The 21,725-nt window shown below is 43.0% G+C and overlaps 2 protein-coding genes across 5 annotated transcripts in view; both read left to right on the forward strand.

Annotated features, from left to right (window-relative positions):
* Positions 1 to 15,193, forward strand: part of DIP2B (disco interacting protein 2 homolog B) — a 225,166-nt gene extending 209,973 nt beyond the window's left edge. For all 4 annotated transcript variants that reach the window (XM_042992273.1, XM_042992275.1, XM_042992274.1 and 1 more), the window contains 7 exons: positions 794 to 964; positions 1,981 to 2,042; positions 3,197 to 3,254; positions 5,286 to 5,360; positions 6,816 to 6,993; positions 8,809 to 8,932; positions 10,827 to 15,193. In XM_042992273.1, coding sequence (XP_042848207.1) covers positions 794 to 964; positions 1,981 to 2,042; positions 3,197 to 3,254; positions 5,286 to 5,360; positions 6,816 to 6,993; positions 8,809 to 8,932; positions 10,827 to 11,079 — 921 coding nt within the window. In that variant the 3' untranslated portion in view covers positions 11,080 to 15,193. The remainder of the gene's footprint in view (positions 1 to 793; positions 965 to 1,980; positions 2,043 to 3,196; positions 3,255 to 5,285; positions 5,361 to 6,815; positions 6,994 to 8,808; positions 8,933 to 10,826) is intronic.
* A 2,786-nt stretch (positions 15,194 to 17,979) lies between these two features.
* On the forward strand, positions 17,980 to 18,690 carry LOC102964847 (proteasome subunit alpha type-6-like). Its single transcript, XM_042990816.1, has one exon. It carries the CDS (start codon positions 18,056 to 18,058, stop codon positions 18,551 to 18,553), a length of 498 nt encoding a protein of 165 aa, XP_042846750.1. The 5' UTR covers positions 17,980 to 18,055; the 3' UTR covers positions 18,554 to 18,690.
* The last annotated feature ends 3,035 nt before the right edge of the window (positions 18,691 to 21,725 follow it).

Below are 21,725 nucleotides of genomic sequence, written 5' to 3' on the forward strand. Positions count from 1 at the left end.
GAAAATGACTTCATGTAAAGGTGAAAGACAACTGGGACCTCCAATAGGACTTTTTCCAAAAGAGTTTGCAACCTCAGAATATTAGAGATTGGAGACTGCCCCAAAGATAAGGGTCAGCTCGTTTATGTTTGTATCCAGGGATGATACATCTGACCGGCATAGGAGAGAGTTCAAAAACACTGACTTTTATTTAATAAAGAATTATGACCCTAAGAAGGAAAAAAAAAGAGATAAGATTTGGGGCGCCTGGGTGGCTCAGGCGGTTAAGCATCCGACTTCGGCTCAAGTCATGATTTCATGGTTCATGAGTTCGAGCCCTGCATCGGGCTGTATGCTGACAGCCTGGAGCCTGCTTCGGATTCTATGTCTCCTCTCTCTCTGTCCCTCCCCCATTCACACTCTGTCTCTCAAAAATAAACATTAAAAGAGAGAGAGAGGTAAGATTTGATCTCCAATGTGCTAGATTTCTTTTTCTCTCAGTACCCCCTCTCCATTTTGAAATAGACATCTAAAGCACAGAAATGGGAGGTATAAAAATGAATTGCTGAAGAACCTAAGATTCTTAGATAAAAGCAGAAAGAATTAGAGAATGAACAGATTTACCAGTGGGTAGTGATTTTAGTTGAATGCCTTGGTGTTTCTAAAAAGTTTTGTCTTTTCTCTGGGTGTCTTGAGGTGAGAAGACACAGTTCCTTGAGTTTTCCTGACCAAAGAGATAGAGCAATGGCCCTACCCATTCAGTTCTTTTCCTGATCCTACTAACTTGAGCTCCTGTGCCATTGGCGTCTTACAGACCAGAGGAATCAACCTCTCCTGCATCCGAACGTGTGTGGTTGTGGCCGAGGAGCGGCCCCGCATTGCCCTCCAGCAGTCCTTCTCCAAGCTCTTCAAAGACATTGGTCTGTCCCCTCGGGCTGTCAGCACCACTTTTGGATCAAGAGTCAATGTAGCGATATGTTTACAGGTGACTTTCATGAAATCTTCCTTGATAACAAATGGAGGAGAAGTGTGTGGTGCCCCACAGCAGAGGCTTCGAAGCCAGACAGCCTGGCATGAGCCCAGTTACACTTACTTGCTCTGGGACTGCAAGCTTATCGTTTGGATTTCACTCTGCCTCATTTGCTCACCTGTAGGATGAAGATAATAGTATTGTTCTTCACGGGGATCATTCTGTAGAATCAATGAGTTACTAGGTGCACACGCTTGGAGCCATGCCCAGCAATTGAGCACCAATATAAATGTTTACTCTAGTAGTTTAATGGTACATGATGATGAATCAAGAAGATTTTTGAGTCTTATTTGAGTTTTATTAATATCTTACCTTCTGTTTTTCTGTCTCCTCTTTTTTTTTTTTTTAAACAAAGGAAGCACAAATAAACCTGTATTCTTTTCTCCAGCCAGATGGCAACTTTGCCATGTTACTCTTGGTGGGTAAATGACAGAAAAGAACTAAGTCTGATTTTATGTAGCTTGGAGGCTAATGTGGTAAATATAGGCATGAACAAGAATGAGAGTAAAGGAAGATGGCATACTGGGGTGGGTGCTTTCAGGGCTTCTGTGACCGCAGGCAAGTGACTTTCAAGTAGCCTGATCATGATGGAGCCCCGTCACTGTCCACTTGGGCCAGTGTTAGTTTTGAGAATCCCATGGATGCTGGCCTGTGTCATCTCTGCCTGGAGTCCAGGGATGAGGATCCTCCTCAGCCTGCTAACCTTTCAGGGCTGTTCTAGCCCTTGTGACCGGGCCCCTGGCCTACTGTCTCAGGGGAGGGAGGGAGAGAAACACAAGGCCATGAGCCTCTTTCAGGTTCTGACTGCAAACCCACCTCATCTGGTTGAAGAGAGGGTGAGCTTTCAAAATAGAGTTTGGATTTTTCATGTAAATGACTAAATTATCTGTTTCTTGATTTGAGAATGTGAAATATGGAAATCAATTCATTTAAATTTTAAGTCAACAATACATTGGTTTATTTTTCTTCAGGGAACCTCAGGGCCTGATCCAACTACTGTATATGTAGATCTGAAATCATTGAGACATGACAGGTACAGTATATTTATTATGTTCACTCCCTATTTGAGCGCTTTTTTTTTTTAAGTTCATTTACTTATCTATTTTGAGAGAGACAGAGACAGCTCAAGTGGGGGAGGGGGAAAGAGAGGAGGGGAGCGAGAGAGAGAGAGAGAGAGAGAGAGAATCCCAAGCGGGCTCCACACTGTCAGCGCAGAACCCGATGCGGGGCTCAAACTCACTGTGAGATCATGACCTGAGCTGAAACCAAAAGTCAGACACCCAACTGACTGAGCCACCCAGGCGCCCCTCTATTGGAGCTTCTAGGCATAAAAAATTCTGAGCCTCAAGAAAGCCAGCACTTTTCCTTCATTCCTTTTGTTTGTATCTTCCAGGGAGGGTTGGGAAGAGGGAAGGAATTAGTTTTTATTAATACCTGATTAAGATTTATATTTGTAAGGAGAAAGTTTTATCATACTTGCTGCGCTGTTCGTTAATATTTAAATGTAACACTTCGTTCCTGTCTGTGTAAAAATGTTTTGTAATATTTGATATGAACCAGAATGGATAGACTCTTTCCTCTGGGAGTTTAAAAATAAAAGGTGGAACAGACAAGATAAATGAGGCAGAGTAGAGTTTTTGAAACAACACTTTATCCAAACCCCGGGAATAAAAGCCTTCTTCCTCATCAGCTTTTAGCTCTATCCCACGGAGTCCTAAAGGGCTCTGGGACATTTTTCCCAGGTCCCACTGACTTTGGCTGTGTTCACTGATGTCCCCGTGACCCTGACCTAGCCTGCACAGGTAGATCATCTCTCTAGTGCAGTGTTCCTCAGCCTGGGGAGGTTTTGCCCTCCAGAGGACATTTGACAATGTAGACGGTTTGGGTTGTCACAAGAAGGGAGTTGCTACTGACATCTAGTGGGTAGAGGCCTGGGATGTTGCTAACCATCCTGTAACGCACAAGATAGATAGCCCCTCATAAAAAATTATAGTCGAACATTCTCTGACCCAAAATGTTAATACCGAGTTTGAGAAACTTCTAGCATAAGGAGAGACAAAATAGAGGTCTCAGGAGGGCAGTATATAGAATATATAGCTGTAGTAGACGTGGGGCAGCCATTTTTTTTAAGAGAGATATATATATACACACACACATATATATAAATTAAATATTGTTCTTCTACAGGGTTCGTCTTGTGGAAAGGGGTGCCCCTCAGAGTTTACTCCTCTCAGAGTCTGGAAAGGTAATTTGTTCTGTTAACCACTGGAAGGTGGTCTCCTGGGGAAGTGGTTCATTTTAAAGAACATTGAAGCTATATAATAGATTAGTACCCAGGGAAAAACTTAATTGAAATCTGGAGATGATTCAATAATTTTAACTCCACTAAGACTTGAAATTCGTATGGGTACATAGATACAAAGAATTCTAGGTTCGAACTTTCTTAATTTCCACAGATTTTTTGTTTTTTAACTTACATCCAAGTTAGTTAGCATACAGTGCAACAATGGTTTCAGGAGTAGATTCCTTAATGCCCCTTACCCATTTAGCCCATCCCCCCCCCCACAATCCCTCCAGCAACCCTCTGTTTGTTCTCCATATTTAAGAGTCTCCTATGTTTTGTCCCCCTCCCTGTTTTTAGATTATTTTTGCTTCCCTTCCCTTGTGTTCGTCCACAGATTTTTTTTTTAATCCAACTGACGTGTTATTCTTACTTGACAAATCAGTAAAATTCACTGTTCGTTATATTCAAGGTGGAGAGATGAACAAGAGGCAATTCTATTTTTGTCAATGTTACGAGGAGAAAAATAGGGGGAAGTAGTGAGGTGTGGTTGAAGATCAGGGAAGGCATACATGTATTTAAAATTGAGAGAGAAATCAAAATGACGAAGAGATTACAGATATATAGAGTGAGTGTCTATGGGGATAAGATTTCTTAGATTAGAATGATGCTTTAAAATGTTCAAGGAGGGACACAGTTATTGTCTTAGTCCATGTGGGCCACTGTCACAGAATACCATAGACTGGGTGGCATATAAATAACAGAAACTTCTCACAGTTCTGGGGACTGGGAAGTCCAGGATCAAGGCACCATCAGATTCTGGTGAGGGACTTTTGGTTGATAGGTGGCCGTCTTGTTGCTGTATTATCACACATGATGGAAGGCTGCAGCTCCTAATACCATCACATTGAGGATCTGGGTAGATTACATGCAACCCAACATAGGAATTTTGAAGGGACACAGCATGAAGTCTGGAGCAGTTCTGAACAATTTACTAAGGGTGATCAGACATCAGCCTAAGCTATCAAGTTTCTCACCCTTTTGAAGACATAGTGATGATGCCTCAGAATTCCTTCTAGTAATTCTGAAAGGCAGAGGGGGAAATTATAAAGAAAGAAAGGAATCCTGCATAACCTATCAAGCAGCGGATCAAGCCCACGAGGTGCTCACTCCAGTTTCTCTCTTCCATTTAACCTCTTTGGAGTGGAGTTGGGTTGATCTTCTTACCATCTTGTCAGATCTCCATCTGCCTCAGCTAGTGGTTGGGAGCCTCAGAAGCTTTTGCACAGTGCCTGGCCCAGACCTGTGCAAACGATCTGTTCTCTTCCTTCCTTGAGGTCTTAGGTGTATGAGACCAGATAATCACTGTAGCACTTCTCAACTAACCTCATACTCTAGACACCCACGATGAAAAAGGAGGTTTAAGAGACAGAATATGGGTAACCAGAGAAGCCGTGAGCCATTCTCACAGCCAACACCTGTTCTTCCTTTTCTCTCCTGAGGGAGATCCCAAGCATGTGATGTCTCTCATGATCCCAGGGTCAGGATCCATTCTCCTGCTACGCTGCCACCGTCCTCTCTTATTCTTCAAGTTCCTCTAACTGGCTTTCACTGTAGATCAGAGCCAAGCCTCGTGGACAGTCCCTCCCTGCTGCCCTTTTTGCTTTAAGGGGTTTTACTGCAGTCACACCAGTGAACAGAATAGATCATGAGAAGGAGCAGTCGCATGAGTACAGATCCTTAGTCTTATGGTTCTGGCCGCAATTTCTCAACCCTTTGAAGAGAAGGTAGACTGGTTGGTTCCCTGGTTATTTTTGAGGATGAATCTTATTGTATCTCTAGTCTCCACTGAGGACAGTCCAGGGAGCATCACATCAATTAGCCCCTGTCTTTGTGCACTCCCTCACCTCACTAGAAGAGGGGTGGAGGGGTGACTGCATTTCCTAGGGATCACTAGATTTGATTTAGTCTTTGTGTTTTCCCTTTGATTCTCAGATTTTACCTGGAGTGAAAGTGGTTATTGTTAATCCTGAGACCAAAGGGCCTGTAGGAGACTCTCACCTTGGAGAGGTATGTGTCATTTTTATCTTTACTCTGAAAAGTCGGCAGTAAAGACTTTAGGGTTCATATTCGAGAAGTCAGCGAAACTGTGGATTTAGCTTTTCCTCCACTGTGAATTTTCGTCTTTTAAAGAGTTTCCACCTTTCTCCGTAAGGCTCGAGACTAAAAAGAGGGAGGTTGAGACCAGGATGCAGAGAAGATTTAGGCACCCGGATTAGAACTACTCCCAGATTTCTCCACTGACGTTCCCTTAGCTGAAAAGGAAAATGGCCAAATCCTATCTGTTCTCACCTATTAAGTAGTAGAACTGAAAGGAGCCACAAATACTAAATATTTTTAATTCATGGAAATTTTTTTAAGTTTATTTATTTTGAGAGAGAGTGAGGGAGCATGAGCGGAGGAGGGGCAGAGAGAGGGAGGGAGGGAGAGAATCCCCAGCAGACTCCATGCTATTTGTGCAGAGCTCCATCCCACAAACCGTGAGATCATAACCTGAGCCAAAACCAAAGTCAGATGCTTCACCAACTGAGCCACCTAGGTGCCCCTAAAATTCATTAAAATTTTATATTCTATTCTAAAATGTATCTTTGTATTAGTATAAAGACTCTTTTTTGTAAAGATTTTGTAAAAGACTTAATTTTTCTTCCCTCAAATATCTGAGGGGCACTGATGTTGCATCCCGTAGTTTACTGGGAGGAGTGTCGGAGGTGCAGGAGCCAGATGGCCTGGGCTTGCCGGTTACCAGCTTCTAACTACTGAGCAAGCTACTTAATCTCTCTGAGCCTCAGTTCTCTCATCCGTAAATAATAATTGCACCTATCTCACTTACCTAATGAAATTGTGTGACAGTTAAATACATGAATACCTAGATCTGTTATGCACATGGAACAGTGCCTGTCACATAACGGGTTCTCAGGAAATACTAGTGTTATCATTTTTAGCTCTTGCTATGTTTACATTGTAAATTCAAATACCCTGTAGTGTTTTCCTGAGGGTGTTATACCTGAGTTTCAGAAGCGCAGAAACGATCCCCACTGCGTTTGTGGAGCTCTGAACGTGGTTGAGAAATGAGCCAGCCAGGGAGGCAGTGTAGCATCGTGGTTAAGAGCACGGCCTGTGCAGCTGTAGCTGCAGCCTGTGTACAGGCTTGGGTGGGAGTCTCGTAGTTTCTGCCTCCTCTGCGAGTTCCTTAACTCATTTTTTCATCTGTAAAATAGGAATAATAATAGTATGTAACTGTACTGTCACGTGTGTCATGATTGATGGGGCTGAGGCATATAAAGTACTTACCTCTCTGTTTAGCACAGTGGAAACACTTGGTAAGTGTCAGCTGCCTTTCTTGTTGTGTTGTTGTTAACATAAAAGTGAGAATTGAAAAAAAAAAAAAAACTGTCCCAAGAGAATTGAACTGATACAGTTCTATGTTCCTGGTGAAATGTGACCTATGCCTTTTTCTTGTTGTAGATTTGGGTGAACAGTCCCCACACAGCCAGTGGCTATTACACCATCTATGATAGTGAGACTCTTCAAGCCGATCATTTCAACACTCGCCTCAGTTTTGGGGATGCTGCGCAGACACTCTGGGCTCGGACAGGATACCTTGGTTTTGTCCGCCGGACCGAGCTCACAGCGGCCACTGGAGGTAGCTTCCTCAGCAACGCTTCGCCCTTCAGCCTGCTTTGTGTTTCAGCCAGTGTCTCCGGCTGGCCTTCCTCAGCCTGCCTTTCCGTTGTGGAGTGTGTGTGTTTCATTATTCCCTTCTGCCATTCTTAAACCCATACATGAATTTATGTTCATTTGAAGAGTCCCTGGGATGCAGGCGCCAGGGTACCGCGTCAGCATCTCTGAACTACGGGGTAGCATGGCCGACGGCCGTGGAGATATGCCTGATGACGACCGAGTGCCCCTGGCAGACCGTGCACCCTCGGTCCCTATGGAGCCGATCCTACCCCTGCACAAGCTCCTAGGACAGGTGTTTCATCTTGTAGCTCTTCTACTCCCACATCCCATTTTGGGAGCAGACGAATCGAGCCTGATCCCTGATGTGGAGGAGCCATCTTGCTGAAGCGCTCTGTCCCTTCGGCACCTCACGTTAGATACCAGACTGCTTGGCAAGGCTCTGGTGTAGGCAGCCCCCCATTACCCTCTCCTTAGTTGATTGGCTTGGCTTCCCTGCTGCCTGCCTTCAGCTCTTCTTCCTGATGCCATTAATGGCCATGTTGAAATGCCCAGCGCTAACTGTGTCGTGCATTTCAAGAACTGATACAAATAACTCACTGGACTTTACAGGCCTGAATTAGAGCCAAGTCCTTTCTCCTAAGCTCCTTGTGCCTGGTCCACAGAGACCAGCAGCCACAGTTTCTTCCGAGTTTCGTGGAGAAGAGGAAGTTATCCCTCCCCAGGTCCCTTGGCTTTGAAGCCTACCTCTGTCTGCCATTTGCTTTGTGACCTTGAGCAGTCAAAGTCTTTATGAGCTCTTCTCATATGATGGGAACCCTGCTGGACCTCCTCATCCTTCTCTCCCCAACAGCTTCTAGCACTTTGTTTTGCTCAATTTTTCAGAAATGTTACCTTTTCCTGAAAATATTATATTCAGTAGACTTAGCAAAATCATCTCTTGCTTCAAAATGCAATTTCTATATAGACATAAACCATGTAGCCTTACGTATATACAGTGTGTGCGTAAAATTAAAAAAAAAAAAGGATTTCTTCCAAGTTCCCGCTGGATTACAACCCTATTAATAACCAGGACTAGTCTCTCCATATTCTGTGATCCTGCTCCTTCTACCTGGACTCCTTGAAGATGTCTGGGGATCACAACACATGCTCATTTCTTCACCCTCTCAAATCTTCTCCGCCCCCCACCCCACCGCTCTCCCAGCTGTCACTGGCTAATTCCTATTTATCCGTAAAAGCTCAGCCTGGTTTCGGCTTTTCTTTCTCGGAAGCCTCGAGCTGAGCTCTGGCGGGGGTGTCCTCTGCTCACCTCAAACCTTATGCCCGCACCGGGCCCACCACATCACAATGGAGTACTTGTTGTGTGTCCGTTTCCCCACTAGACAGTAAGTGTCTTCAGGGCAGGAATTGTGTTTTGTCATCTTTGCTTCCCAGCACTGGGCACAATTCCTGGGACGTAGTAGTGGTAACAGCAGCAGCAGCAGCAGTAATAGTAGTAATGGCTAATTTTTTTTTAGCACTTATAATGTGCCAGGCATCATGGGAACTCCCTTACATGGACTATCTCATTTAATACTCGCAGCAGCCATTTAGAGTTCTCCCTGTCTCACAGAGGGGGAAACAGGACCGGAGACTCCAGTAACTTGCTCAAAGTTAACCCAGCTGGTGAGCGCTGGAGTCAGGGGACACGGCAGGCCGTCTGACCTTGTGCCCTGAACTCCACCATTGCATCGTACTCCTTATGTCTGATGAACCAAATTTCTCTTTTTCTTTCTGTCAGAGCGTCATGATGCATTATATGTGGTGGGAGCTCTGGACGAAACGCTGGAGCTGAGAGGATTACGATACCACCCGATCGATATTGAGACCTCAGTGTCCCGGATCCACAGGAGCATTGCCGAATGGTAAATTCCCCTGCACGGAATAGGTTCCCCACCTCAGCGGTAGCGTCCATTAAATTGATCTAAGTAGTCAGCCTTTTGTACCCAATAGCACCTACAGACGTAGAACTCCTAGGGGAGTAAGAAAATAAATGGACCGATTCTTTCCTGTCTTGGTGTGCCATCTGCTGTGGCAGAGGAGGCCGTGGAGACACTGAGACAGGCTCCATAGAACCATCATGGGGTTGAGTCCTTTCTTCGGATAGACTCTTACCTTTGGAAGCGATCGAACTGGTCATCTGCTTTTAGAAAGTGGGTGTGATAAGGTGGAAAGAACCATGACTGGAAGTTCAAAAGACCCAGCTTGAAGGCCCAGCTCTCCCACCAGGCAGCTTTTCTCATGTAAAATACTTTCTCTGCTGTTTCCTAATTATGGTGAAAATCAAATGAGAATGTGCCTCACAAATTGTCAAATGATAAGCAGATGAAAAGCATCATTATTATTTCATCCAGCTTCCTTCTCAGTGTAGGAATTTCCCCCACATTCTCCCTGATAAAGGATCATCCCGCCTCATACTGACTAGAAATTCCTTAAAATTAAAACTCTTTAAAGTTTTTACCTGGCTTTCATTCTGGATTCTTGATAATACAGAATCTTTACAGTTTCTTTTTCAGGTTTTTTAGTTTTTTCTTAGTGTTTATTTTTGAGAGAGAGAGAGAGGCAGAGCATGAGAGCATGAGCAGGAGAGGGGCAGAGAGAGAGAGAGGGAGACACAGAATCCCAAGCAGGCTCCAAGCTCTGAGCTGTCAGCACAGAGCCCGATGTGGGGCTCGAACCCACACAGCGAGATCATAACCTGAGCCAAAGTCAGACACTTAACAGACTGAGCCACCCAGGCGCGCTTTTCCACATTTTTAATGTAGTATGCCCTTCCTTGGTTGTTTTTTTGTTTTTTGTTTTTTACCTATGCTAAATTGCCACAGTTCTTTTCATGGTTGCTCATGCTTTCTAGATGTTTCTTTGTCAGTATTTTCATTCACTTTGCTCAGAGTCTGTCCCCAGACCTGAACAATGCCCGTGAGTTATAAGAATAATACAGAGAAGTGAGGTGCCATGATTAACCTCTAATTTTAGACCTTTGACTCTTAATGAAACCAAAGGCTGTGTACCTTTTTTTAATGATGGAATCTGTTTTTTAAAGCCATTTAACACTGCATATCACAAGCCTAACCCAGTAGTCCCACTCAATGTAAGGCAACTTTCTACCTTATGGCACTTTTATGGCATGATGGAAGAGACACCTGTATGGGGCACTTTAAGCTCAGATAAGGACAGGTCCACTCCCTTCCTGTTGGCCCTAAGAATATTATCTTAGTCAAAACTCTTCTGTTGTAAATAACAGAAACTCTGCAAAAAGAAAACAAAAAGACAAAAACTTAAGCAAAAGAGAGAGTTAATGGAAAGAATACCTAGCTACCTCAGAGGTTCCTCAAAGTCTCTCTGGGTCTCAAGAAAGGTAGAAACAAAGGAAGGGAAGGCCATCAGGAATCACTGTCCTCTCACTTTCTAGAGCCATGTGGACATCCACTCCATTCTTTCTCTGCCCCCTGAAGAGCCGTTCCCTATGCTTCTTTGGACACCTGGCTACCACAGACCTTTCACATGTGGCCAGTTCACGTGACCAGCTGACCAACTTCCAATCTCATTTCCAAACCCCCAAGAGATTGTGGATGGCTCAGCTGATCTACTGTGATCACAGGGGCAAGGCCATATATTACAGACATGGCTGCCAGCCTTCTGGTTGGATCCAAGAGAGAAGGCAATCCTCAGGGAAATGGGGACAGGTTTTGGGCAGGTACTATAAAAGATGACTGGTAAACGGACTGACAGGTTAACTGAATGTCGTTGGAATTTCAGTGCCGTGTTCACGTGGACCAACTTGCTCGTGGTGGTCGTAGAACTGTGTGGCTCTGAACAGGAAGCCCTAGATCTGGTTCCTTTAGTGACAAATGTGGTCCTGGAAGAGCATTACCTCATCGTTGGCGTTGTGGTTGTGGTGGACCCAGGTGTTATCCCCATCAACTCCAGAGGAGAGAAGCAGAGGATGCACCTCCGGGACAGCTTCCTGGCTGACCAGTTAGACCCCATCTACGTGGCTTATAACATGTAACCCGCCTTGTGGGGCTTGCAGGGGGCCGTCCTGAAAAACCACAAGGACCCAAGACCGGCGACTAGGAGCAAGCTTTCAAATGATGTGAAATAAGCTGAGATGGTTACATTATACCCTTCATCTCATCCTGTGGGATTCCGCAGTCACAGGACACACAGGCAAGGGCAGTTGTGTGGTAGCAAATGAAAAAAATGTTAACAGCCCATTAGTCATGAGCTTTGACATAGCGTGAGCAGCACGTTACTAAAGCAATTACATGCATGTTGCATTTTTTTCATCTGTTGTAAATACTTGTATTTTTATCTAATGCTGTTTTAGAATTTTGTAAGGGAGTTCAATGAATTCACACGAAGGGGGTAGTCGGAGTTCCACAGCTCCCCGCTCTGTACTGTATTCTGCTGATTTACCGTCGCTGGACATTCTGCGGGTTTTGTTAACACGGATACTCGGCTTACTTTCCGCTGACCCATAAGCAAATCAGATATAACCCACTGAATATGAGAGTTACTCTATATATATAATTCTTGACAGGAAAACATTTTGACCAGTGTTTTAAACATGTAAATAAGAAGACACACACAATTCAGCTAAAAAACTGACACATTGGCTTGTATAGTCCTAACAACTAAAGTAGAAACATTTCTCCTTGGAGAGCATCTCAGTGTTCTCTTAATGCAGTGTAATTGAATAGGTAACTAAAAAGTGCAAATCGATCACAGGTTTTGCTGCACATTGTACTATGTCTCTGTTGGCTGATGTGTTTTATAAACTAAAGCTGCCTCTGTTTGTTTTCAAAGCTTGCATTCCCAGAATCGGCTTAAGCTTTTAAGAACTCAACCTGTTCCTACAAGCTAAAAATCTCAGTTTAAAAATCAAAATGTTAATGAAAAGGCTAAGCTTCATTAGATCCCACCCTATGCTAAGGAACCACAATAACTCACTGTGGCCCCCAGTGTTGAAACTGTGTTTCAAATTTCGAGTGACAGGTAAGAATTTAGGATTTCCTCTTTTTCCAGGCCCATTGTCAACTGCGTCTACAGTTTATACATATAGCTTCTCTTTTCTGAAAACTGAAAAGCGTCCTCTGTTCTTCCAGTTCATGAGGGCAGGGATTTTAGGAACAAGAATGACAGGCTGGGAAGGCACTGGGATCGACAGTCACGTGAAACCGCAAAGGCGACATAACTCCGTATCTCAAAACTGACTGATTCGGGTTGCCAAAATAGCTAGGCTTACGCTGAAATAGGGGAAGTCTGATGTGTGCAAGAAACTCTTTTGAAATAACTGTGGTGCCCAGGCCAAGTGGACTGAGCATGGGACTGAATTTGGCCTCTGGCTCGGTTTCCTTTCTTTGGTCTGATACTTCATGTATTTGAATATAGTTGAATTTTATTATTTTTTTCTTACAGAAATATTTTTAAGAATTTAAAAAAAAAAAAAAAGCTCCAAGTGAACAGAGTTAACTTGTTAAATCAGAATGGTTCTCTTTGACCCACTCTGGTCTATTGTGTAAATATTTATTTAGACTATTTTAATAATACATATTATTTACCCCACTGTAACATCATGTAAACTAAATATGTTTTTAAACAATTTTTAAGACTTGTAATTACCCTGAAAATAAGGTTTATAATGCAAAGCCCAGACCCTTCACCATGGTGGCACTCCCAGGGGCTGCCCTCAGTCTCGTGGCTCAAAGCCACTTTCTTGCCTCCCTTTTACACAAGCCTCTTTTCCTCCCAGTTCTTTCTCCACTGAGGGCAGACCCCAAGGCATGTTCCAGTTCCAGATCTCTTTTTTGACATTTTGGATGAAATTAGTTTACACATGACGGAAGAGGTTCTAAGATGTACAAAAAAAAGCACTTACGCTGGGACAAGAAAGCCCAGTGACTAGCTACGGTTCGGTTTGTGGAAACAGCTTGCTTATTTGGAAAGTAATTTTCACCTAAAGTAGTTTTCAGTAATTCACTAAACAAAGCAGGGGATTTCTGAAGATTAAAGAGTTCTATCTCCATAATCCACAAGTTCTAAGAGAAAAATAGGCAGAGTATTATCCTTTGGGTTGCTGTGAAAATTGTCACTATACAACTGTGGGTGTCTGCTAGAATTATAACGGGAGCCACATCTGTCATTTTAAATGTTCTAGTAATCACGTTTTAAAAAAAGAAACCAGCGAAATTGATTTTAATATATTTTTGTAACCCGGTATATCAAAAATAGTATAATCTCCATGTGGAATCAGTATGAAAAGTGAGATATTTTATTTTCTTTGTTTCCTATTAAGCCTTTGAAATCCAGTGTGTATTAAGCACGTTTCAATTCGGACTACCCATACTTCCAGTTTTCGGTAGCCACATGCGGCCAGTGGCTACGATATTGGACCGAAGCGATCTGTACTCATTCTTTCAAATAAGATACTCCATTCCTCTCAGAGTATGGTCAACTCCCAGTTACTTTGGATCTGATTATCTGGATTTGTAGTTCCTCAGACCTCTGCTTTATCTCTAGTTTTTGCTCTCTGCCTTGTGGCTGCTCGATTGATCTTTTGCCTATCCCTCAAAGCCAGAATATGCTAGTGGAAGAAAGAAAGCTGAGCTGTGTCTTTGGGAACTTCATTAGTAACTGTGGTGAAGTGTCCTCTGGAAGGGGAAGAGAGTCCAGTCGTTAGCTAGAGGTGTTTGGGGGGTCATCTGCAGATTTAATGCCTGGTCTGTTACAGACTTGAATAAGAAAACTCCCTCTTGAAGACGCAATGCTTGTGCTCTTTCCACGTTAAGTAGAACCTTTGTGGTAGAAGGTCTTAGGACAGACCCAAAAGGCCATTATTGATAGAAACAGCCTAGCCAAAACTCTGGAACACATTCTGTCTGGGTTTTTACGCCTGTGAAAAAGAAAACTAGATTAATAGCAAGGCCCCATTCCAGTTAAGAGAAATCCATTCATCTTAAAGCCTTTGAACCTCTTTCTGCCTCTCAGCAGAAGTAATTGAGGTAGATCAGGAAGGGGCTGCCTCAGGAAAATTCCTAAGCCCAAGGGATTCTTAGAGCTGCACAAATGTCATCTCCTGTATCAGTGAGACCCTGGGAATGACCGGCATGCCAGCGGGCATCAGTGTGAATCCACAGCCTTTATTTACTTCCTGCCTCACAAAGGGCCCCGGTCCAGACCGCCACAACCACCAAGTCCTTTCCTCCTGAAGTTGTGCTGCCTCGGGCTGTTTAGGGACCATTGCCTGTCTGTTGGTAATCCGAGTGTTTCTCCTTTCTTTAGTCCCTGAGCAGTGCTTGCTTAATGCTTTTGTTGAATCAACAAAGGGCCTGAGGCCTTAGGTTTTTTGTTAAGGTCTCTGCCCCAGGCATGGTGCTCAATATCTTGGCCAAATAAATTACTTTCCTTGAATACGCAGCAATCTTTTAGACTAAAGCAATGAGGAGTTATCACCTCACCCTCAAACTCCAACATGACCTATGCCTTAGTGTTGTTGTTTTCGTTGTCTGCTCTGATGTAAAAGCAAGAGTATTTGGAGCAAGAAGCTGCACTACTCCAGATACACAATAGGCCTTTTCTTTATCATTCATAATAACATTTCCGGTTTAGGTATATGTAGATGGGCCATGTTATTTGTCCACAGGAAGAGAGTGTAAAGATATGAGAATAATTTTTTAGTCCTAAATGATGTTTTGTTTACTTTCTGTCAAGGTATTTACCAGTGTCAAATTCAAACTATAGTACTGTGTAATTATGTATAAAGTTTTTTTATTTATTTGAAATTAGACTAGATATACATTTTTAAATTTAACATCTGGCTGGACAGTGTTCTATTAACTCATTGAATGTGTTTCCTTTGTCTTGTGTTAATAAATATTGATGCCTGATTGTGTTTAGTGCTTCACACATTGGGAGGATGGATAAATTGGAATTGATACATCTTCAATTTGACTTCAGATAGCAAAACCTACAGAGAGCTGGAGCGGTCTAAGGAAAATGAACACAGAGATCCAAAGTTATTGCAAATCACTGCTGTTACCGGAAGCAGGTCAAGGAACAAAAGAGAGTCATTTTGAAACTAAGAAGCCTTTTTCAGGAAAAATTAAAGTTGAGTTTTCCTCCTACCCATGTGGCATTTGGTTAGTTTTAAACTATGGATCATAAATTGTATTTTTTTTTTTCCTCATGTGTGATTGGGCTGGATTTCAGCCTTTACTAAAGCAATAAGTCATTTGCTCTTCATTTCTTGGTTTCAAGAAACGTGATAGGAGCCCATCAAATTGTGCATGTTCTCCAACACTAAAACTGGTCCTTGAACGATTATCCAAGCTATTTAGGCAGCTGGGAACATTCTTTCACCTAACATACATTTATTGAATGCCTACCCATTAGGCCGAAGGCACTGCAATAAGAACTGAAGTTAGAGAAAATTAAGTCCCTTCTTTGGAGGGGATACAAGAAAACAGTACAATATAGTAAGGGTTATGAGTAGAGGTGGACAGTGGGAACAGGTAGGACAGGCACCCAACCCAATGATGAGGGAGAATAATGAGGAATATACATGCTGACGGAGGTAACCCCTGAACTGAGTTTTGAAGGATGAGACAGCCAGATAAAGACAACAAAGCAGAAAGGCAGAGTTGCATTCTCTGGGAGCTACAATTCGTTATTAGGATGGAGGGTTTGAAGGGGAAAAGTTACAGATCGTTATCCATGGGGGCTTGATCCAAGGCTAGATCACCAAGGGCCTTGGGTATCATGCTAGGAACTTTGGGCTTCTATCCAGGGAGTTAAAGAGCGCCAGTGAGGGATTGATAGCAAGGGGATGACATGCTCAGATTTGCAACCTAGAAAATTATGCTGGTGGGTGGTCATGTAGAAAATGGATTCATGTGCGTAGGGAAAGCCAGGTAAGACCCAAGGCGGGGAGACCAGTCAGGAGGCCTTTGCGGGAACTGCAGTGATCGAGGCAGAGGACTTCAATGAAGGGGGTGACGGGACAGAGACAAGAGGCAACACAATGCAAACTTGGGAGATGGTAAGATTTCAACTGCTGGGTATTTCAGGTAAGGAAGGAGGAATCCGAAACAACTCCTGGGTTTCCGACTTGGGGAGTCAGGTAGATGTGGGGCCATTTACCAAGGTAGGGAACAAAAGGGAAGGAATAGATGTCGGGAAAAAGACGGTGCTCCATTTTGTTCATATTCGTTTGAGGGTGCTGTGGCACATGCAAGCGGAGAGGTCCAAAAGGCAGCTGAACATGAGGTCTCTGCCTCAGGAGAGCTGTGACCATGAACTAGATATTTGGGAGACATCCGTTTAAAAGTGGTAGTTGAAGCCGGGGAAGTGGATGGTATTGCCAAGGAAGATCATGTGGAGGGAGAAAAGGGTCGGTAACGGAGCTATGGGAAACAACAACTACGAAGACGGGCGGAGGAAGAAGGGAGAGCCAGTCTCTGGAGAGGTAGCAAAACCAAGAAAGAACATGGGCAAAGAAGTCGTCGGGAAGAGTTTTAAAGAGGGAGTGGTCAGCAATGCCAAAAGCTACAACGAGGCTGAGTAAAACCTGAATTGACTAGCATGTGCTCTATCTGGCAACAGAGCAGTCACCGGTGACCTTGGTCTTCGCAGTTTCACTTGCCGCCGTGGGGGGCGGAAGCCAGAAAACTGGTTCAGGAGAGGAGAGAAGTGTGACTGAACGAAGGCTACTCTTCCCAGAAGTTTCTGCCCACAGGAAGGAAAGAGGGAACGGTAGTTCAAAGAGGTGTGTAGGAATCACGGGAGGCTGTTTTAAAAAAGATGGAGGAGAGGCGCCTGGGTGGCTCAGTCGGTTGAGCGTCCGACTTCAGCTCGGGTCACGATCTCGTGGTCCGTGAGTTCGAGCACCGCGTCGGGCTCTGGGCTGATGGCTCAGAGCCTGGAGCCTGCTTCCGATTCTGTGTCTCCCTCTCTCTCTGCCCCTCCCCCGTTCATGTTCTGTCTCAAAAATCAATAAATGTTTAAAAAAAAATTTTTTTTTTTTAAAGATGGAGGAAATAAAATATTCCTGCATCAGGGGAAAAGAGTCAGTAGAAAGGGAAAAGTTCCAAATACTGCAATGAGGGATAAGACAAAGCAAGGCCACTGAGGAAGCAGGAGGGGCAGGGATTCAGAGTATGGGTAGAAGGATTAGCCTTTGAGGGGAGGAAGCATTTCCCACCCCCCTACAAGGGTAGAGGCAAGATTCTGATAGTAGGAAGTTGATAGAGGTCTAATGACCTCATTCACTTCTCTGAATCTCCGTTCTCAACCTATGAAGGTGAACACTCCTTTCTGAGATCATTTCTATGAATAAGTATGACACAGCTGACAACACAACATGGAATCTGCAAATAATGGGAATTCCTAAGAAGCAGATCTAAGGGAAATTTATATTAACTCCATTTATTAAGAAACAAACACTAAGTTGTATTCAACTAAACAAAGGAAAAGACCCTCTAAGATGGAAGGAAATAAGGAGGAAAACAAATTAATAAATAGAAAACAAGGGAAATAGGGTTCAAGAATTTGATTTCTTAACCTAATAAAATGTCGATAATATTCGCACACACACACACAACTAGTAGGAAACAAAAAATATAACTACAACTCTGGTATTTTTTTTTAATCTTAAGGGATTATTATAATTTTGCCGTAAACTTGAATTTTAAATGAAATGGCTCATTTTTGGGGGGCTCAGAGACAGTGCTTGAAATGGCGGGTGCGCCAACATATCCCGTGGTTCCAGCGCTGGGTTTGATCGCCACATTACCATTTTTTCACCCGAGGGCCGGCTCTACCAAGTAGAATATGCTTTTAAGGCTATTAACCAGGGTGGCCTTACATCAGTAGCTGTCAGAGGGAAAGACTGGGCAGTAATTGCCACACAGAAGAAAGTACCTGACAAATTATTGGATTCTAGCACAGTGACTCACTTCTTCAAGATCACTGAAAACACTGGCTGTGTGATGACAGGAATGACAGCGGACAGCAGATCCCAGGTACAGAGGGCACGCTACGAGGCAGCTAATTGGAAGTACAAGTATGGCTATGAGATGCCTGTGGACGCGCTGTGCCGAAGAATTGCTGCTATTTCTCAGGTCTACACACAGAATGCTGAAATGAGGCCTCTTGGTTGTTGTATGATTTTAATTGGTATAGATGAAGAACAAGACCCTCAGGTGTACAAGTGTGATCCTGCGGGTTACTACTGTGGGTTTAAAGCCACTGCTGCAGGAGTTAAACAAACTGAACCAACCAGCTTCCTTGAAAAAAGAGTCAACAAGAAATTTGGACATTTGAACACAGCGGAAACTACAATTACACGCCTGTCTACTGTTCTATCAATTGATTTCAAACCTTCAGAAATAGAAGTCGGAGTGGTGACAGTTGAAAATCCTAAATTCAGGATTCTTACAGAAGCAGAGATTGATACTCACCTTGTTGCTCTAGCAGAGAGAGACTAAACATTGTATGTAGTTAGTTTACCAAATCCAGGACGCCACTTGCCTGTGTGTTTGGTAACAACAGACCAACATTATGGAGGCCCCTGGATTGAAAAAGGAACCTCTCCCACTTCTCCCGCCACTGAAGTGGTTAGGACTCTGTATAAATAAAAAAATATATATATATTGCTTTTGGAAAAAAAAAAAAGAAAGAAATGGATAATTTTCTATAAACTATAGAAAATTCATTCAAGAATAAGAAAATCTGAATTTTAACAAATTCACAAGGCAGAGAATCCCTGTTTCACATAGAAAAAGCCATCCCGACTCCTCTTGATACCAAAACCAGACTAAGGCAGTTTTCAAATAAATCAGTCTCACCCATGAAAAGATTAAAATTATAAATAAAATCTGTTTCGGTCGCTGTGTAATACACCACTCCAATTTAGTGGCACTGGGAAATGACCACAAGGAGACAGAAATGGGAGAGTAACTACTTCTGAAAGATGAAATGCAATAGGTGACATTTGTGTGTTTGTGATTTTTCTGTCTGAGGACATTGCCATAATTCCAAGGAACTTGACTGATAGCCACTGCCTACTGGCTTAAGGTGTAAAAGGATAGAGTTCCATGTTGTCAGGGAAGTCAGAGTAGTTAGGTGGGAAATCTGTGAAAGGAGAGAGCCCCAGAAGGTAGGAGTCCTCAAATCTGCATATAAGATGTGTCAAAATCTTTGGCTGATGACTAAACTAAATTATATGGAGAAAAATCCAGAGTTCCGGCGGGGGGGGGGGGGTGGGGGGGAGGGTGCGGGGGGAGGAAAACAAAAAAGCAGCTAGAAATGGAAAGAGGCAGGAATTTCGGCTGTTGTCCATGACAGAGGGAAAAGATTGGAAATTAAGTCCTCTTAAATTAACTGCCTTCTGAAATAAAAATCACTCTGTAAAGCAATATAATTCATTCCAGTAATAAAACTACTAGAAAGGTGAATAAACAGAAAAGGATGCCCTATACTTAAAATCAGTCAATAGATACCAACTGTAATCAGCAGTCAAAAGGTGTCACAATTAGCAGTCAAAAGGCTTAAATCAGCTATTACATATATATCGAGACTTATAGGGAAACGTAGGGTCACCTGGCAGGCTCAGTGGGTAGCACGTGCAACTCTTGACCTCGGGGTTGCAAGTTTGAGCCCCAGGCTGGGTGTAGAGATTACTTAAAAATAAAATCTTGAGAAAAAAAAAAAAGGAAAATGTATACACAGTGAATGGGGAACGAATTCCTACATAAGGAATCTAGCAGAGAAACAGAAACTAAAAAAAAAAAAAAAAAAAGGACATACAGACTGGATAGGAAGAATTAAAGCTATCTTTAGTCACAAATGAAATGACTTGTACATTAAAAAATCCTACACACGTACAAATTGTAAAATGAGTTCAGCAAGGTTGCAGAATTCGAGATCAATAAAAAAAAAATACCTATTTAATTTTCATTTACTAGTAATGAACATTCTAAAAAAGAAATTTAAAAATCAATTCTAGGGGCTCAGTCAGTTAAGTGTTGGCATCTTGGTTTTGGCCCAGGACATGACCTCCCAGTTTTGTGAGTTCAAGCCCCGAATCAGGCTCTGTGCTGACGGCTCAGAGCCTGGAGCCTGCTTCACATTCTGTGTCTCCCTCTCTCTCTGCCCCTCCCCTGCTCACACTGTCTCTGCCTCTCTCAAACTAAATAAACTTTAAATACATACATACATACCAATTCTATTTGGGGCACCCAGTTGGCTCAGTTGGTTAAGCATCGGATTCTTGGTTTTGTCTCAGGTCATGATCTAGCGTTTTTGTGAGTTCAAGCCCCCTGTCGGACTCTGTGCTAACAGCTCAGGGCCTGGAGCCTGCTTGGGATTCTCCGTCTTTCCCCCTCTCTCTGCCCCTCCCCTGCTCGCACTGTCTCTGTCTTTCTCAAACTAAATAAATAAACCATAAATAAATAAATAAACAAACAAATAAATAAATAGATAGATAGATAAATACAAATCAATTCTATTTGGGGTGCCCAGGTGGCTCAGTTGGTTAAACATTGGGTTCTTGATTTTGGCTTGGGTCATGATCTCACGGTAAGTGAGTTTGAGCCCCACGTTGGGCTCTGTGCTAACAGTGTGGAGCCTGCTTGGGATTCTCTGTCTCTCCCTCTCTCTGTGTCCCTCCCCCACTCGTGCTGTGTCTCTCAAAGTAAGTAAATCAACTGTAAAAAATTAAAAAACTTTAAAACCAATTCTATTTAACATAACATCAAAAGGAATAAAATACATAACTTAATGAAAGTACCAACTTGCATACTGAAAACTACAAAATCATTGAAAGAAACTAGAGAAGATCTAAAAGGGAAAGTCATCCCCATGTTCACGGATTGGAAATTTTTAAATTGTTAGGATGGCAATTCTCCGCAGATTGATCCAGAGATTCAACACAATCTCTATCCAAACCCCAGATGCCTATTTTGCAGAAGGGGATACGCTGATCCTAAAATTCATATGGAAGTGCAAGGGATTCAGAAAAGTCAAAACAATTTTGAAAAAGAGCAAAGTTGGAGTACTCACACTTCCATATCTCAAAACCTACTACGAAGCTAGGGTACCGGCCAAAGGATAGACCTATCAATCAATGGAATCGAATCATAAGTCCAGAAACGGAGAAGCCTCTGGGCCTGACCCAGCCAAATAATAAATCAATAACGGTATTAATGTTGCATCTCAGGGGGGAGTGGGGAGATGAGTGCCACCTGTAAGTGTGTCAGGATTCAGAGGTAATGGTCCCTGGTCTGGTGTATACCAGTCTGGTTCTACAGATTCCTGGAGGATGGCAGTTTACCAGGGCAAGCTTAACCAAATAGTAGCCTCAGCTGTAGCCGTTGTACCCGGTCTGATACCTTTGCTAGATCAGATTAATACGGTCTCAGGTACACAGTACGTAGCCATTGACTGACAAATATGTCCTTTTCCATTCCAGTCCATTCTCCTCACTAGGAAAAAAATTGTATGCGTGAAGATGGATGCTAACTATTGTGACTTACTGTGGTGATTGTTTTGCAATACATACATATCATGATGTTGTACATCTGAAACTAATATAATTTTACATGGCAATTATATCTCGGTGTTTTAAAAGTTAAAAAAAACTTTTTAACGTTTGTTCAT

The sequence above is a fragment of the Panthera tigris genome, chromosome B4 (genome assembly GCF_018350195.1).
Source record: "Panthera tigris isolate Pti1 chromosome B4, P.tigris_Pti1_mat1.1, whole genome shotgun sequence".
In the NCBI taxonomy this organism is placed as follows: domain Eukaryota; kingdom Metazoa; phylum Chordata; class Mammalia; order Carnivora; family Felidae; genus Panthera; species Panthera tigris.

Bases quoted from the DNA above. Each gene is read 5' to 3' on its own strand.
- LOC102964847 (XM_042990816.1), top strand. From the start codon at position 18,056: ATGACAGGAATGACAGCGGACAGCAGATCCCAGGTACAGAGGGCACGC.